Source organism: Carettochelys insculpta, chromosome 3 (assembly GCF_033958435.1).
Source record: "Carettochelys insculpta isolate YL-2023 chromosome 3, ASM3395843v1, whole genome shotgun sequence".
In the NCBI taxonomy this organism is placed as follows: domain Eukaryota; kingdom Metazoa; phylum Chordata; order Testudines; family Carettochelyidae; genus Carettochelys; species Carettochelys insculpta.
Window position 1 is genome coordinate 65,114,460 of NC_134139.1, and position 18,815 is coordinate 65,133,274.

The 18,815-nt window shown below is 43.8% G+C and overlaps 1 protein-coding gene across 8 annotated transcripts in view; it reads right to left on the reverse strand.

The window, feature by feature from the left end:
* Positions 1-10,245: 10,245 nt before the first annotated feature.
* Positions 10,246-18,815, reverse strand: part of SPAST (spastin) — a 74,283-nt gene continuing 65,713 nt past the window's right edge. For all 8 annotated transcript variants that reach the window (XM_074990029.1, XM_074990027.1, XM_074990028.1 and 5 more), the window contains one exon: positions 10,246-12,628. In XM_074990029.1, coding sequence (XP_074846130.1) covers positions 12,506-12,628 — 123 coding nt within the window. In that variant the 3' untranslated portion in view covers positions 10,246-12,505. The remainder of the gene's footprint in view (positions 12,629-18,815) is intronic.

Consider the following 18,815-nt stretch of genomic DNA (forward strand, 5'->3'; position numbering starts at 1 on the left):
CCCATGGAATTAATTGCTAGGGGACATTGTGAAGGCCAAAACCAAATAGGCTAAAAACATTAAGATAAATTCGTGGAAAGCAGGTCCATCTGCAGCTATTAGCCAAGGTGGTCAGGGCTCTAGTGTCCTAAACTTCTTACTGCCAGGCCTTGGGATAGTTGCCCTGTTCTGGTCATTGCTTCCAAAGCATCTAACATTGGCAACCGTTAGACAGGATTCTAGGCTAGGTAAACCACTGATCTGATGCTGTGCCATTATCTCACACAGGTGAAAAAGAATATTGTATCCTATCCCTGTCCTAGACCTTAAGTGTGTAATTTAGATGGATAAACATATCACAGGCGTTTTAAGATTAAGAGATGGGTGTAAGCACACCACATATACAATTTTTTCCCTTGAAAAATTCCTTTGAGTTTTTCTAGAAAGAAAAAGAACTGTGCAGTTTAGGGGAGGCAATTCAACCACTGGATCTAGCTGCTCTCTTCCTTCTCCATTCAACAGTGCTTGTCATAAGGGTTCCAGAAGAGGGACAGGGTAGAAAAGGGGTGGTGGGGTAGAGTACCCCCAGGCCATTAGCTCCAGAATCCACTTATCTGAAGTAATGGCAGCCCAGCGGTGGAAAATATGGCAGGGGCGGTGATGGAACAGATGGTGCCCATACTATGTGACAGCTGAAGCAGAAAGATCTTTCAGGCTCCCGAGCACACCCGTCAAACATTTGTGTAGGTTGTTGACGGTGTGACACTGCAGGCTGCTGGTGCAATTGCTGGTGGGGTCTGTGCCGCTGGTGAGCATGTCCATCTTCTCCATGAATAGATAGTATTTGTTGAAGGGAGGGTCCTCCACTTTCTGCTGCAGATCCTTGGGGATCCCAGAGGACTGGAGCCAGGATGTGCACCTCATGACCATGGTGGAGGCCGTGACCTTAGCTGTCGTGTCCATCATGGACTGGAGTGCTGTGCAGGCAGTGATGTGCTCTCTGTGGATCACAGTCATGAGGGCTGGGTGTTGCTGTTCAGAGAAGGAGGGGACCAACTCCTGTAGCAGTTCAGATAGTTATAGTCGGTCACCCTGGCAACGTAGTTTGCCAGCCGCAGGAGCAACATGCTGGAGGAACAAAACTTTGTGCCACTTGATGACCCATTTCTTAGTCCTCTTGTCCTACCTAGTAGAGCAAAGGGATTTAGTTGAGTTGCAGACTGCATCCACCGCTAACAAATTTGGCTGCAGATGGGTAAACATCAGTTCCACTTCCTTAGAGCCCAGTATTGTTTGTTGGCCCTCTTATTAGTGGGGGGGAATAGGTGCCAGCATCTGCCAGATGAGTTTTGTAGGGTACATTATGGCCTTGTCCGTGGGCATCTCAATTCTGGAGGAGGAGTGAGGCTGCAGGGTGCAAAGAAGTCTGTACTGTTTTATTGGCACCTCTTGCAGGTCCTTTTCCTGGGCCTGGGCCAGCCACTGAAATAGCTCCTGGAATGCCTGTGAGTTGTCTGTAGGCAGAGGCAAAACTGAGAGCATTGCGTCATCGGTGAAGATGAGGAGTAGTGCAGCAGGGACCTATCCTAACTCTCCAAAAGGGAATCCTCAGTCTCAGACTTGTGTTGGTGGATGCGTCACCCACATGGAGGGCTGTGGCGAGAGGGGTGATCTCTGGACATCATGGATGGTGCCGGCGGAGCATGGGAGCCTCTGCCAAGCTGACCATTGAGGAGCTGGTTCTTGCGGATGGGGTAGTGGTGTGCAAACCACAGTGGGGGTGGCTGTGCGTAAGCCATGGTAGGCGGCACATCCAGTTGGAGTGCTGTGATGAAAAGATGCTCCTTTAGTCAGAACTGTCCCCTCCCAGGGTGGGCAGTTTGGCCCCCAAGCCATGTGAGAACCTCAAGTGCCTAGATGAACATGGGGATGTGGGTGGTGCTGGGGACAAACAGTGCAGTGAGCTGGGCAGGGCTGGTGCTGTGTGTGTCCTTGGTGGCGAATATTCATGGTGCTGCTTAGATACTGTGCTGTGCTCCAGTGCTGGGGGCTTCGGCGAAGCAGTGTCTTAGTGCTGCTTCAGCGTCGTCTTCTGTTCCATGCAAGAGTGGAGCAGTGCCTCAGCCCTGGACTTGCATGGGTCCGAGCCCAGTGCTTCGTGCAAGTGGCATGGAGTGCTTTGCGCTCCAGGTCTGGCACTGAGGGCGGGGTCTTAGTTTTCGAGGACCTCTTGTGCCCAGGGTTAGATGCGGCTGAAGCTGGAGGTACCAGTGCGGTCAGAGGTGGCAAATGTTGGCATCAGGGCTCCGAGTGTGCCCGGTTTAGTGGTGCTGGCTTTGACAGTGCTGCTGACATTGCATTAGTCTTTTCAACTGGCATGGCCCATGAGGATAGTGCCAGAGGCCAGGAACACACCAGAGAAGGGACTGCCTTCATGAAGCGCATGCCAACTGAGGTAGAGGGACATGCAGAGTCTGTACCTTTGGGCTCCTCTGCCAGTTTTTTGGCAGAGGGCTGTTCCAGGGCTGGTGGTTGGAAGGACTTTGGTAGCCCGTACTCAAGACAACTGATGCAGAAGCATTGGGCATCAGAAGTCTCTGCACGTTGTGCGTCGGTGGAAGCCGGGCATGGTGATGACACAGCAAATGATTCTAACAATAAGCTTTTTCTTTTTTAATTTGAACGTCAAACAGGAGAAAACTTGGATAAGGGTAGAAGAAATGCTAACTGTTTAACTAGACTCCTGTCTTTTGGGGGGGGGGGGGGCGCCCTCTGCAGCCAAGGATGGTAGAGAAGGAACTGAATGATGCGCACCGCATGTGCGCCACATAGCACAAAGAGGCACCACTGCCCATGCATGGTACAGGAAAAACACAGCTCTGGAAGAATCTGAGTGCTGGTGTGAGGACGCGTCGACACCCAGAGTGGAGCACCCATGGGGACACTACTCTAAGAATCACCACCTTTATTTAAAAATATTTCCTTAATAGGTTATGTTGCTCAGCAGTTTAGGACCTAACTTGGGGACCATTTGGAATAAAATTCTGTCAGTGCTCAGAAACATGCTGTTGTCTCACAGTATTTTAAAAATAGCCCTGAAGAGCTTAAAGCCTAAACCACACACTTTATGTAAGCAGCAGCCAGGATAAACAGTGGGAAAGCTGGGGAAGAGAGAGACAAGGAAAGACAGGGCAATGTTTAAAAAAAAAAACGGTGGTTGGTCCTGCCAAGAGGACAGGGGCCTGGACTCAATGACTGCTGAGGGCCCTTCCAGTTCTATGAGACGTGTATCTCCCTCTATTCATGGGGGAGGGATAGCTCAGTGGTTTGAGCATTAGCCTGCTAAACCCAGGCTTGCCAGTTCAGTCCTTGAAGGGGCCATTTAGGGAGCCGGGGCAAATAGATTAAAAAGCAAAACAAAAAAATCCCACAGCTCCTGCAGACAATTAGCTGTCACAATAAACATAAAAAGCAGTGATTTTCCTTAGGGGGAAAAAAAGGTGGTGGAACTCATGCCCCCCTCCCCCGGAACTCAAGTCTGATGGTTCCTCACAGGGGTTAGGTTGTTCAATTTTGATCAAAAGGATTCAAAATAATGGTCTTAAAACACTTTGATGAAAAGCAATTCACTAGAACTGTACATCCTACACTGACTTGTAAAAGCCACCTAAAATGTGTAAGGACTATTTTACCCCATAACACTGGCACTGGAGTACAAAAAATATAAAACTCACCCAGGGTAGTAACAGAGAGGGAGCCGTGCTAGTCTATACGCTATCAAAACAAAAAGCAGTCAAGTAGCACTTTAAAGACTAGCAAAATAGTTTATTAGGTGAGCTTTCATGGGACAGACCCACTTCTTCAGACCATAGCCAGACCAGAACAGACCACCCTGAGTAGGTCATAAGACTTTCCAAATATGCTTCATATTGTTAATGCCTTCATTGTCTCGGGAGTCCAGGGGTGGCTGTGTGTGGTGGACTCACTGTACCCCCATCTCTCCCTCCTCAGCAGGGCCCACGTCTCTAGTGGCCACTCGCTGTGGGTTGTGACGGGGCTGTGCAGGAGCAAGTGTGGGTGTGCTGACAGCTGACTGCAGGGCTCCTGGCCCACTCGTGGCCAGCCTTGTGCATTTACTGCCACCCTGCACTCCCTGTGGGGGAGGACATGCTGCTAGTAGTCACTTAAAACAAGACTACCCGCAAGGCACATGGAGGCTTCTGGATGCAGCTGCCCTGTAGCTGCACCAGTCAGGGTCTCACCCCCAGTATCCCCAGCAGCCACCACTAAGGTGGTCAGATTTTCAGAATGCTTAAGAGGGACAATGCCATCCCCCAGAGCCAGGCACCCCCAGACCCCTGCTCTTACCCCCATCCTCCCCCCGCCACATGAACCAGGCACCCCCCAAGCCCCTGCTCTAACCCCATCTTCCCCTCCCCCAGAGCCAAGTATCCCCAGGGTTAGGGTTAGGGTTCCATCAGAAAAAGCAGCCCTGGTTATACTGGTATGCGTTATTCCAGTTAGGGAAGAAGAATAGTTTATACTGGTGCAACGCACTTTTAGGCCAGTATAACTTTTTGCACACTAGGGACGTACTGATAAGTAAAAAAAACTTAAATCCTTAACTGAAGCAAGAATGTGTTTTGAAAGTTTTATAAAAATATTTAAGTTTTAATTAACAAGTTCACCACCACACAATCCCAAGTCAGTCATGTTTAAAAATGTGTTAACTGATCAATTAAACCGATACTTTGCCTCCATTTGTAATAAAATCTGAACATACCGTACTTCATAAGAAGTCACTTGATTGTCACAATAGCATATGAAAATGAATAGTGCACTCTACATTGTCAACAATCCTCAAAAGATTATTACTGCCACTGGGATGTACAAGTTACAAAAAAAATTTACTGTGTCTACAAGCTGTTCATTGATTTAAGGGTGGCCAATTACAGAACAGGATTTAGTGACAGAACAAGTAACTAGCAGCAGACAGAAGCCCTTCTAATTTCCAGGAGAGTTTTGCTAAGAGCATCCCACACTCTACTTAGCAGGAATGCCACAAGTCATTTCTACAGCTTTAATCTGAAGTAAAGCCATTGGACAGAGCTGTCTTAACCTAAGAAAAAAATACATCAAAGCTGTCAACTCCTTGCAGATCAAATTGTGCTAACAAACAATGCTGGAAATACCTTCCAATCGCAGCAGCACACTATGTAGCACCAGTGCCATATGAGGCAGCATTAAGGACTGGATGAGGTCTAATCCTCCTTTCTCCTCCCAACTCTGGTCAAACTGGGTTTTGAAACACAGCTCACTCAGTGCAGTTAGAAAAGCCCCCAGCTCAGAAGGAAATACCAAACCAATGATTTATGGGAAAGGTTCGCTGTGTGAGTACTGGTGAAGTTGGAGAGTCATGGCCAGTATTCCCTGTAAGCTGAGTGAGTAGGCAGCTGCTTACCAGGGCATCCATAGCTAGCAATGTGTGTTTCTGTTGGTGGTGCATATCACATGAGTCTTGGTGCACATAAGTTATTCTGCCCATGTACAGGGAAAAAAAAACACAGAAGGAAGAGCTGTCACAGCCAGGGATATTTCACCCTCTTAGGGCCAGTAGCTTCCCTGGCCAGGCAATGTATTTGTCCTCTGTTAGTGCAATGCAGCGTGTACTGGCAAAGGATAATTTGGGTCCATAGTGTCCAAACTTGTTTACGATTTCCTCCCACGTTCCTTACCTCAGTCACTGACATGCCTCACAGCGTGGAACTTGGCACCCCGTGTGGGCGGTTGTGGCAGGGGGCAGGCTGCACTTCTGTGATTCAGTAAGGATAGCTAAAGGTCCCAGGAAGGCTGAGGAATCCCCACTAGTGGAGGTTTCTAACGGGCTGGACAGGCACCTGGCAGAGATGGCTATGTTCACCGGGTCCTGTCTCTCTCCTGAAGGCCGGACTGACCTCTCCAGGCCCCTTCTCGCCCTATCTTGCCCTGATCCAGAATTTAGCCCATCTGGCCTCCGGGCACCTTTAAAGCTACTCCACAATGGTTTTGCAGAGGAATCTTTGCAGACTGGCATGAACAGACTCAAGGGCTTTAGAAAGCAGAGAGAAGACCCCAGCCCACACACCGGAGTACACAGCTGCCTCCCCCCTCAGCTCCTCCCGGTCTCGGGTCTCCAGCGCTCGTGAACCCATCTTCTACCCTGCCGACATGCTAGATCAGCTGGGACTCCCTCCCTCACCTCAGACCCCAGGAGAGTCTCTTGCTGGCTCCACACGAGGCACGTCTCCAGCTACACGCATCTCAAGAGGCAGAGGACCCCCCTGCTGGTGCAACGTCCAGGCCAAGTTACACCAGAGGCTCTGGCTGAGCCCCATCATCAGGCACCAGCTGCCCTCTTGCAGCACCACTGCTGCAGCTGGCCCACGGCAGTGCTCACTCCCAGAGGCAGGACCAGGAACCCCAGCCTGCATCCAGCTCTCCGTGGTGGCCCCTGAGTCAAGCGAGGCCAGCAGGACTGGGGACACCCCAGGCAAACACTAACTGCCCCTCTGTCTGGGCTCCCCAGCACAGCAGGGCCAAGCTGGGTGCCATGCATGTCCCGAGCACTGTACCTAGACTTCCCATATCGGCCACAGTCAGCCTCACTACGGTTGCCTGGGGCCAGGCCTGGGACTCCACCATTGTCGTCATCCTGTGTCTGGAAGGCCACTCGGATCCACACTGGGCAGCTTCCCAGCTCTGCAGCATCCCCAGCAGCCTCCGGGACCTCGCTGCGCAGCAGGTGCCGTGCGGCTCCCCGGCGGAGCCAAGCCCAGACTGGAGGCGACGTGTGGTTCCCAGCTGGAGCCGTGCAAGTGTGGAGTGGGGGGAGGGGCACACCACTTGCACAGCATTTCACTCCCCTCCCCCTGCTGCCCTGAATGGGTAGTGCAGCCCAACCCCCTGCCAAAATGGCGGTGCTGGGAAAAAAGGCACCAGAACGCCATTCCGCAGTGTTCCGGCGGAAAAAAAGCCCAGATAAAAAGTGACATGGAAGTGTGCTGTTGGTCAGATTCCTTAGAGAAGGTGATTAAAAAGCATTCTTTGTTACATATGGAAAATACATCCTCTTCCCAAATTATGATTTCAGAATGATTTAGCCAAACTCAGATATCACAAAGTCAATGGAAGGAAACGTCATGCATTTAAATTCCCAGACTTCTCCTGTAAGCACTAGATCATGCATTCTTCTACATCCACTAAATAATTAAGTTTCCACAACTGTCCTGCCAACTTTCACTACCCTCCCTGGTCCTGTCCAAGTAGGAGACAGCTGAGGAGCTTTTACCTGGGCTGAGCCATATTTTCCTTGCATAGTCAAAACTGTTGGCTCAGGCCACTGGAATTAGTCACAGAAACCACTTTGCACTTTATTTATAATCTAGCACATTTGTGAGGTAATCAGACAGGCAATTTCTGCACATTACTTATTTAGGAAATAGCACATGTTTAAATTAGCTTTTAAAATACTTTTATCTGAGTCTTTTCCCACAGAAATAAATATGTGTGATATGTACATATTGCTTCTCAAGCTCCCCACAATCTGATACTATACCAGAAAAATCCAAAAAAAGGCAATAACCTTGAGATTTATCGAAAGCTCTTAGCTTGGACATTTTATGTAACAAAACAGAAGGGAAACAGTAAAAACAAGTCAAATTGCAACATTTTATTATAGACCAAACACCATGAAACTAAAGCTATGCAAATGTTTATCATGCTTTTTACACATACTTTTCTTTAGCAAAAGAAGGACGCAGCTTAATACTCCATAGCAACACTGATAACCTTTTTAGAAGCAAAACATTAGCAAAAGGACACTCTTGAATATAACTCTCTGAGCAAAAACACAAGTAATCTTACTTCAGTTTGAATCATCTGGTAAATTTACTGCAAACAAGGATATTATTTTGTCTGCACCTTTGGTTTTTGTAACTCTGGGTTATTAAAAAGAAAGTGACCTTGACATGATTCAGCCTTTTTCTCATGGAGGACCAATATCAGAAACTTTCCACTGTATCTCCATCTTCTATTAGAGGAGGGACTAGAGTTTAAAAAAAGGGGGGGTTGTCCCTCCCGGTATCTTCTTTCCACAGAGGCAGAAGAATTGTGGAACTGAGGGGCAGCATCACAATCACAACATTAGAGGACAAATGTTATATGTGACAGTCAGCTGATAAATATTTTCCCCTTTCTTCCTCAGAACCAATTCTCTATTAACAGGATTATAAAATGCTTCTGATAAAGAACACTACATAGAATTTCAGCAAATATGGCAAATTTTATCTCCTATGTCTCAGATACTTCTGAATCTGGACATCAAATTCTGTGACACAATCTATCCATTCGATTCGTCCACTGACATTTCTACTTTGCCAGTTACTGCTGGGCTAAGGAAATCGCTATTGGCAAAGTAAAGTGAGTTCCAGCCTACAGGTCTGTCTACATGTACATTGCTACTGCTGCTGGTCTGCAGCTACGCTTCAGTGTACACACTACTTACATTGATAAGGAGGGTTCATGCCATCAACATAATTAACTCACCACTCTGAAAGGTGACAGATAGGTTGACAGAAGATTCTTCCATTGACTTAACACTACTTACATTTGGGATTAGGTCACCACAGCTACCTCTGACAGTGGGTATGGATCTTTTACAACACAGAGATGTAGATGTACCAGTGTAAGTCCCCAGTGTAGACCAGCCCTAAGACAGGAGGTTACAAAAGAAAGAAAACCCTAGTGCACGTCCCTGAAGATTATAAAAATGATCCTATCCTTGCCTGGAAGCTAAGGCCAACAAAAAGAAGTTGGCCTGTCTTTATGGAGTGGTATCAATATAGAAAAAGTTGTCAAAAGCTCACACTTTCCTAACATGATGTAACCAATACCTCTAAACAATAAGAGCATGGAAATTCACCAAAGTAAAGAAATATTATTCAATACTGACCAGCTCAAGAGAACCTAGTTGGTTTCACTATAAGCAACTGCCTTGAAGCAAAGCACAGTATCAAAACAGAAAGCAGTATGGCACAATGACCATGATAGCAGGTTGTACCCCACTACCTACTCCTTTTTATTCCACTTTCCCCATACAAAATTTGGGAAAGGTCTCCAACACACATTAATGCCAAGATACTTTATAAGACAGACATTGGACGATGGGAACAAGGAAGGTTCCAAGATGATGGGTATTCTTTCCAATCTCAAAGCTAGGCAACAAAGATCTGCAAACTCAACCTGAAGCACTGTGGCATAGCTCAATACAAACAATTTAATTTATACAACCAAGTTTTACTAGCATAGCTGTTCGCTAGGAGTATGAAAAAGGTCACATGCCCTTGATATAGCTGTGCCAGCAAAACCTACAGGGTAGATAAAGTTGTGCCAAAGGGTGACTGCTTCCATTAGAACAGCTAATGTCATCTAGGGAAGCACACTAGTTAAACCAGCAGAAATAAAACAACTTAGCTACCTTGCGTAGGTGTAGCGTATGCCATGTCAGCATAGCTACATTGGCTGAGGCACCACAGAAATGGCCAGAGGAACTATGAATCATCTTTGACAAAATGGATATGGATACTTAAGTTTGCTCCACACTTGGATAAAGAAGTCCATAGCAGTTGCTAAAATGTCAGTGTCAGTGTCTGTTGAAGAAGTGACATTTCAACTGGCAGAGGTTATAACAATTTGATAGACTGCATTATATCCCAGCTTGAAGTGCTTGATAATTAAACGTGTATTGTTCAGGAAAGATCTGGCAGCTGAGCTAACAGATATTAACACTTCCTGTATACTAGACAGAATACATTATTTCTATTCCATGGAGAAGATTATAGCAGTCCTTCATTCCCTGGTCAAAACTACATGGTGGCCATGTCTACACTAGCCCAAAACTTTGAAATGGCCATGCAAATGGCTATTTCAAAGTTTATTAACGAAGCGCTGAAATATCTTCAGTGCCCCATTAGAATGCTGGCAGCCACATCACTTCGAAATTGATGCGGCTCGCCGCCACGCAGCTCATCCAGATTGGGATCCTTTTCGAAAGGACCCTGGCAACTTCGAAATCCCCTTAATTCCTATCTGCTGTTAGGAATAAGGGGATTTCAAAGTTGCCGGGGTCCTTTCGAAAAGGAGCCCATCCGCGTCAATTTTTAAGTGCCGCGGCTGCTGGCATTCTAATGAGGCGCTGAAGATGTATGTCAGCGCTTCATTAATAAACTTCAAAATGGCCATTGGCATGGCCATTTCAAAGTTTTGGGCTAGTGTAGACGTAGCTGGTGTGCCAAAGATTACCTGCTTTAAATCACACTTGATTTCTCATTGATATTATCAGAGGCTTCCTAGAATATCTTGATATGGGAGTGAAATATGCTAGTTTTTTTAATTCACACTGCGTGCAGAACCTGGATGAAGTCACTGGGCAAGAACCAAGGAACGGCTGACTTGAAGATAAGGCAGGCCCATGCCTAGAATTCCTGTCTGGTCACAAGTCATACCTGTAGTGAGAGAAGTCAGCAAAACTGAGCTACAGTGTTGAGATGCATTTCTGCCTGGTCTCTTCCAGTCCTGTGCTTTGAGAAAATGTAGCACCTAATTGCTTGAAAAAAGGATGTAGAACAGAGATTAAAGGAGCTACAGCAAAAGCTGGGTTATCCAAAATTCGGGTAACTGATATGCTCAATTAACTGGCACCTGCACCACTGGTTTTCTAATCAGACCCATTTACTCTTTCAAAGGCATTTTAGTAACATTACCTCTTCTATTTCTCATCTCCTGCTATTGTTTTACTTGATTTTTGTAATATTAAGCTGCCTCTACAGTTCTTCGGCTAGGAATAGAACAATTATGCTTAGATCTCCGACCAGCTGACAGAGCTTCTGCTTCTTTCCTTATAGCCTTCCCGATATTTGCAATAGTAAGAAGGCTCTGTCATAAAACTGTATGCATCTAACATCAGCAATTCTTTTTACAGCTAAGCTATAAGACCAACTGTCCTCAGTGTTTTGACAACTTATTGCTTCAGGAATAGAGTAAATATTTTTAATGACAATCTCAACATAAAACTCAGTTTCCAATTTTGGAACTAAAAAAAGCTGCATAAACAGATTTCTTAAATGACTGATGGTAAAAATCCATACAACTGTTTTGGAGAAAAATCTTCATAAGTTGGGAAAGGTTGGTTTGTTTTAAATTACTGGGGAGGGGGGAAGTTTTTCAAAAGGTGGAATGTGATGCCATCTCACATTTTCCCATGATTTAATCATAGTTTAGCTCCACAGTAGAATTTGTAAACAAAATGTTGCCCATATGCAAAACATGCCAAATATTCGTTTCCTTTTATTACAATATTTAAAGGCCATGATTTAAGTGTTTCTATTTATTTCAGTAGCTATTAAATACACATTCATTTTTAAACCACAAAGAATGTAGCGATTTTACTTTTTAAAAAAAGCAGATCAGTTGAGTTTATTTCAGATCTTAGTATACAAACCAAAGCACATGAAAGATATAAAAATGTTACTGTGTGCTATGTACTAAATATCTAGCCAGTTATTTTAGATGCTCTCTTCTTCAGAGTAAAAAAAACTAAGGACCAGAATGGAAACAAATTTTTAATTATGGTAAATGGAAAAACTAATACAGTAGAAACACTAGATCTAAAACTTTACAATTTGACATTTACTGTCTCAAAATCAGTTGGGCTTCAAGTAAAAGTTAACATACCTTAACAATAAGCTAGTATTCTACAATGTAAGCTTTACAAATGAATTAAAGAAAAATATCATTGGCAAAGATGGCTACACTTGGCCATTTTATGACTTAATTTTTGATTAATTTCAACTGGTTTGATAGCATTTTTGCTGTTTTGCTACCAAAGGTCTTTAAAAACAAAAGAAACACAAACACTGTTCTGTGAACTGTACAGACAAAAAGACAAATTGGTAACAAAGCTTTCTATTTAGCTCCTTAAATAATGCTAATTCCCAATGCTGTTCTTCCTGTTGCAGAGGGAAATGGCTTATTTGGCACAATATGGATTAAATATTAAAAATTGAAACAAAAATGTGCAAAGTTCCAGTTGTATGTTAGTTACAAGAAGGGAGAAGGAAAAATAACTGTCATAAAGGAAAATTTTTTTAAAAAAGTTAAAGGTATAAATCTTTCAAACAGTCAATAAAATTGAACATTATTTCTGCAACAAAACACACAAATTAATATTCATATCATGATTAGATTGCTAGAACTCTTACCCCAGGTTTTATTGTGCTTTAACTTACATGCCCTGTGAGTAAATCCTGACGAAAAGGCAATGAGGCCTTATTCAACACTTTTCACATTGTATAATTTTTCTTTATTCAATCTTAAATTGCCAGGGCAGATATTTAAAGATCTGCAGTCCTGTATGCTTTGGCTGCATTCCATCAGTCTGTACCAACTGCTAATTGCAGGCAGCATTTTCTCCTCTCTTTTACATAGCAGTTCAAACTGTGGTATCACCGAAGTCCTTGTTCCAGCGAATATATGCATCTAGGGTTTGAGGGCTCAAACTGCGCTTTATCTTCTTCAAAGACTCTGTGAAATCCGACAGTCTTATATTCCTCACCTAGACAAAAAATGAAAGGGATTTTCAGACCATGAATGGCTTTCTGTGCCATATGCTTATTCAATAAATGAAGATTTTGGACTAGACTTTTGGGCAACACAGTATACCTGGTTGTTAAAATTTCAGTTCACATAGGCACAATAGAGTTAGATTACAATGAGAATCACAGGTAACGAAAACCCAAAACCTGGTAATTCTTGATCATAAGAGACTTAAATAAAGTGAACAAGAAGTCTTGTGGCACTTTATAGATTAACAGATATTTTGGAGCATAAGCTTTCATGGGCGAAGACCTGCTTCAGATACATGAGCGCTTTCAGAAGGGTATTTAAAGAATGGAGTCCCAGAAAAAGGGAGGGCCAGAGCTGACAAAGTCTATTCAGCAAGGTGGAAATGGTCCATTATCAATAATAGGTATCAAAAGAGGAAAAAAAGTCAGATCAGACGGGGGATATGAGCCATTGTGAGAGTGAAACGTTACTGCTTTCTCACTAGATGGCGCTAGTCAATGCATATGAGGGGCCTGCCTCCAATTAAAGCAGTGTGATCTTGTTTGTGATATTGCCTTTTCACAGGTAATAGGATTAAAATGTCTAATCATACAATAGGGTAGGGGTGGCCAACCTACGGCTCTTGAACTGCTTGCAGCTGTTTGAGCAATTAAATGTGGCCTCTGCTCAGAGCCGTGCCATCTGCCGCTCTGTGCGCACACCCCAGCACTTGGTGGGAGAAGCCAGAGGCAGCAGCAGTGGTACTGGTGGCTCCAGTGAGTCACCGGCATCAAGCTTGAGCAGAGGACTGGGGATGCCTGTTTCTATGGGAGGCGGAGGACATTGCGTCAGAGCAGGGAGACTGGGGGTGCCGGCTCTGGAGGAAGGGAGCAGGGACTGGGTTATAGTGGGGAGCTGGGGATGCCTGGCTGGGGAAGGGGAGGGCGAGGGCTTTGAGCCACATATTATAAAAATCTAGATACAATATATATTTCTACACAGTGTTTTTTTGTGCTGGTACTCAATACCAGCAACTCAGCATCTGCAGTGGTAGGATTGGCCAGGGGAGCCGGCTGAGTACCAGCTTTTTTTTTTTTTTTTTTTAAAAACACACAAAAAAGAAGGAAAAAAGCACCATATCTATATAGATATATAAAAACATAATATGTGGCTCTTAGCATTCTATGCATGGCTCTTAGTACCGAGCTGATTGACCACCCCTGCAGAAGGGTATTATTGTATAATGCTCCCAGTCCACAGAAGGTATCCCCTTACTCCCCAAAGTTACAGCTGGATATAACTTCAGAATATGGCTCTAAATAATCAAAAAAAATTAGACTATAGAAGAATTACGTGCTAAGAACTGGGAGGCAGAAGTTTATTGCAGGAAGGGTAAGAACAAACAAGACAATTTCTAGATTGTCAAGCAAACAAAAACCATTTCTACATCTTTTACACCTTGGGAAACTGAGACAGCTGTCCCAGGCTGAGCGCCTAGTGAACTGCCAAATTGCAGAGCAGTTTAGACTTTGTCCAGGAGTCAGCAACCAAAATAGCAAAAAAAGGGCCATTGTTTCCCCCAGTTCAGTAAAAAACTCAATTCAGGAGTCAATGCATGTGAATATGAGATGGTCCTTAATAAATAACATCAAACCACACTTTTTATAACCTCTGTTTTAAGAGCAGCATACACACAATGATTTGTAATGTGATACATGTTTCGTGCAGGAGTTCACAAACTTTTTACATATTCTACGTCCTCAGACTTTACATGGCATTTATACCACTATCTTCCTGACTTTCACCCCTGAACCTTCTCTCTCTTTGGAGGATGTCAGAGGTCATCTGCTTCTGCCTGTCAAATACAGTAAGCATACAGACAAAATAATGTTGTTTCAAACACACACATTGTTAACATGAGTTCATATCAATGAAACAACATTTATTATTTTCAGCATCTCAAGTACACTGATCAAATTTTCAGCTTACAGATATTTTAGTGCAATTTCTGCTGCTGAGTTTCTCTAGAGTCATTTAATGGTTGGAGAGTACGCTGTCATTTTCATGGACTGTAAACTTTCATTGTTCAGTTGGTGTCTCAGTTTGCTTTTTATGAAATTCATATTTGAAGACATTTGCTCACACAGGTAACAAGACGTCCTGTGGCACCTTATCAACTAACATATTTTGGAGCATAAAGCTTTCATGGGCAAAGACCTGCTTCATCAGATGCATGAGTGGGGGAGGGGGCTGGTTTCAGAGGGTTATTTAAAGAGTGGGGTCCCAGTAAAAGGGAGGGCCAGAGCTGACAAGGTCTATTCAGTCAGGGTGGAAGAGGCCCATTATCAGTAGTATGTATGAAGAGAGGAAAAGACAGGTCAGATAAGATAGGGGGGATATGGCCTATTGTCAGCCCAATGTGGCGATGTTAACACCTAGGCCAGAGAAGCTCCTTTGTAAGGTGCAAGCCACTCCCATTCTCTGTTTAATCCTTGCTTAATGGAGTCAAATTTGCAAATAAATTGCAGCTCAGATTCCTCTCTCCATTTGATTTTTGAAATTTCTTTGTTTCAGAACTGCCACCCTTAAATCTGCTACTGAGTGACCAGGGAGATTGAAGTGCTCTCCCACAGGCTTCTGTACATTACCGTTCCTGATGTCTGATTTATGTCCATTTATTCTTTTACATAGAGACTGTCCAGTTTGGCCAATGTAAATTGCAGTGGGGCATTGCTGGCACATGATGGCATATATTATATTAGTAGACATGCAGGTAAAGGAGCCCCTGATGGCATGATTGATGTTAGGTCCTGTGATGATATCACTGGTATAGATATGTGAGCAGAGTTGGCAGTGGGGTTTGTTGCAGGGATTGGTTGCAGACTTACAGATACCATTGTGTGATCTATAGTGGCTGGTGAGGATTTGTTTAAGGTTGGGAGGCTGTCTGTAGGCAAGGACAGGCCTGCCTCCCAAGGTCTGTGAGAGTGAAAGATCATCATTCAGGATGGGTTGCAGATTGCTGATGATGCGTTGGAGAGGCCTTAGGTCAGGACTGTATGTGATGGTCAGTGGTGTTCTCTTGTTTTCCTTGAGAGGCCTGTCTTGTAGTAGGTGGCTTCTGGGTACCCATCTGGCTCTGTCAATCTGTTTCCTCTCTTCCTTAGGTGGGTATTGTAGTTTGTGGAAAGCTTGGGAAAGGTCTTGTAGATGTTTGTCTCTGTCTGATGGATCAGAGCAAATATGGTTGCATTTACAAGACCTTTACCAAGCCTTCCTCAAACCCGTCAATGCATCGCGCAAACATTTTCACTCAAATGATTGCACCTCTTCTAAAGGCAAAAGAGCTGTTTCCCTTTCCTTGTAGCTTTCTGTTAAGGACATTTAAATGTGAGGTGATGTATGCCATGAAATCAAACTTCTGTAGCCACATAGAATTCGTCAGCTCTGCATATTCACAGTCCTTTTGCTGCATGAACACCTTCACACTTCCAGACAGGCTGCAAAACACAAAAGCACATTTCTCCTGGAGAGCCACCGTACCTCGTTGTACTAGAGAAGGCTGGAATATTAAGAGCTGACCTCTTCAAGAAGTGCACAGAACTTCTGGTGGTTCAAGCCTTTTGTCATCATTTTGTTGATGACATGCATTACCAGGGTTATCACTTCTGTGATCTCAGGTGGAAATGTTTGTGCACAGAGCGCTTCTTGGTGAATTATGTAGTGAAACAATATCACATTGTGATCCAGCATTTTCTGCAACAGAGAAAAAAGCCTCTGTTGTGCCCTTTTCATACTTGCTGCCCCATCAGTTGCGACTGAGATGATGCAGCTGGCATTTGTTTCTGTCCTTTTTAGGCAGTCAATGACAGCTTGAAAAAAAAAAAAAAAAAAATCTTCTCTCCTTGTTTGGCCTTTGAGCAGCAGCAACTTAAAGCACCTCTTGGGGTCCTCAGAATTCACATACCTGCCAAGAAGGGCAACTTGTACAATGTCATTGACATCACTCAGTTCATCACAAGCGAGAGAGAAGCCTGGGGCTGTATTCATGTCCTTAAACTGCTGCTTGGTGATATCTGTGACTATTTTTAGAGTTTTATCCCTGACTGTCTTTGCAGACAATGGCAGATCTAAATTTTCTGAACAATTTTGTTTTTGAAATCACTGTACAGCTGTTCTGATACTTTGATAAAGTACTCTTTCATATATTCACCATCTGTGAACAGCTTTACTCATTTCATAATCTCTTGAGTTGCCACAAAACTAGCAACAGTTAATGCTACTTGGTGATTTCACGATTCAGCAAACATGTTCTTACTTTGCTATGTTTTTTTTCCTGGCATCTCCAGGTGGATACAGTTTGGCAAAAGTAGTGTGTGCGTTCAGCAAATGCCTCTTCAGGTTGCATTTTTTGTTGAATTTCTCATTGTAAATGAGACACAAAGGGAGAGCAGCCGAACTCGATATAAATGTGGATGACTGGGTCCATTCAGTTTGAAATTCTCTGTATTCATCTTTGATTTTCTTTTTATTGAAGCTATTCCAACCCCATTTTAATTATGCCAGTTTTACTTCAGATTTAATGTTTTTTTTTCTTAAAATGCACGTTGCCCTTCACAGCAGGAATGGCACAAGCTTCTTCTTCCTTTTCAAAATCAAGACTATTAGCAACATGATCAAAACAGACACAGTATCATACACACAATAAAGGGTGAGCCATCCAACACTGAGATCTTGTATCTAAATAGCAAATGTGTTGTTCATTGTTGGACTTTGAGACGTTCACCATGTACTGAAAATCATCAGGAGTTTGTTTTGTTTTGTTTTTTTTACTTCACCATTTTAACATCAGGAGCCATAAAGAAGTCCTTAAAGAGATGCATGCGGCTCTCAGGTTGCAGACCCCTGATTTTGTCTAAACTGCCCTGCAATTTGGATTACGCAAATTAAAGACTTGGTTTGCATTAGCATAGTTCTGTTGAAAGGTCTATGTTAAGGAGTGCTAGGAACTTTTTATTTCAAACCTGCGGCATTTATCCCAGGAGGGTACAGTGCAGCAGTTTGGTTATACTGCTATTCACACCCACACAGACCTCTGAGGCAGCACAGACTAACTCCACATGAACGTGTACATTGCAATCTCAAAAGCTATACACTTCTTTGGGCCTAGTGTTTGCAGGTGCAGCCAGATGTGCCATAATGACAACAGACAAAGAAATACCACATGGTTGGGTTGCTGCAGCAATTTGTTTATTATGTACACCCAAATCCTATGATGCTTTCCACTCCATAATCCAAAATGGCTCTCTGCGTACTATTAACAGATAGAATACACAGGAAAAAGCCACACACACTCTTACTCCTCTCTTGCTATTCTGCTTTTCCCTCTCCTATCTATTTACCCCATTGGGAAAGACTTTTGAGAGAAGGACACAGATCAGCTTGCAAATAGAGCACAATTGTGGGAGTCCTATATCAGGGCAAATCCATGTCTCTTACACGAGCTTCATCTTCTACTAAAGCTAGGACAACAAGGCTCTAATACTGAAGAAACAAGCAGACAAGGAATGAAACTTCTCCCTGCTCCTGTTATATGTATATCAGGCAGAAAGGCACAAGCTACGTACCAGCTGGACTGAGGAATCCATAAACTTTTTAATCCTGCTACCACTTAAGTGGTACCCTTTGCTGCTCTGCCTTTGCTTCACATTTTTCTGGAGGAACCTGTAGAAACGCAATCCCCGCATAATTCGAGGGTTTACTGTAATATCATCTGCAAAATTTGCCACCTCACTGTTTACCCCTTTCTACAGATCATTTATAAAACTGGTTGAATAGGATTGGTCCCAGTATGAATCCTTAGTGGACACCCCTAGTTACCTTTCCCCATTCTGAAAACTTACCATTTATTCCTGCCCTTGGATTCCTGTCTTAACCAGTTATCAACCCATGAGAGGACCTTCCTTCTTATCCCATGATCACTTACATTACTCAAGAGCCTTTGGTGAGGGATCTTTCTGGAAATCTAAAAGTACACTATATGCACTGGATTCCTCTTGTCCACATGCTTATTGACCCCTCCACAGAACTCTAGTGGATCTAGATTAACAATCTTCCAGAAAACAGTGGAGAAAGTTATAGGACAATAATCTACTTCCGGGCTGCAGCAACATAGCTGTTTTGCCAGCTGAATAACA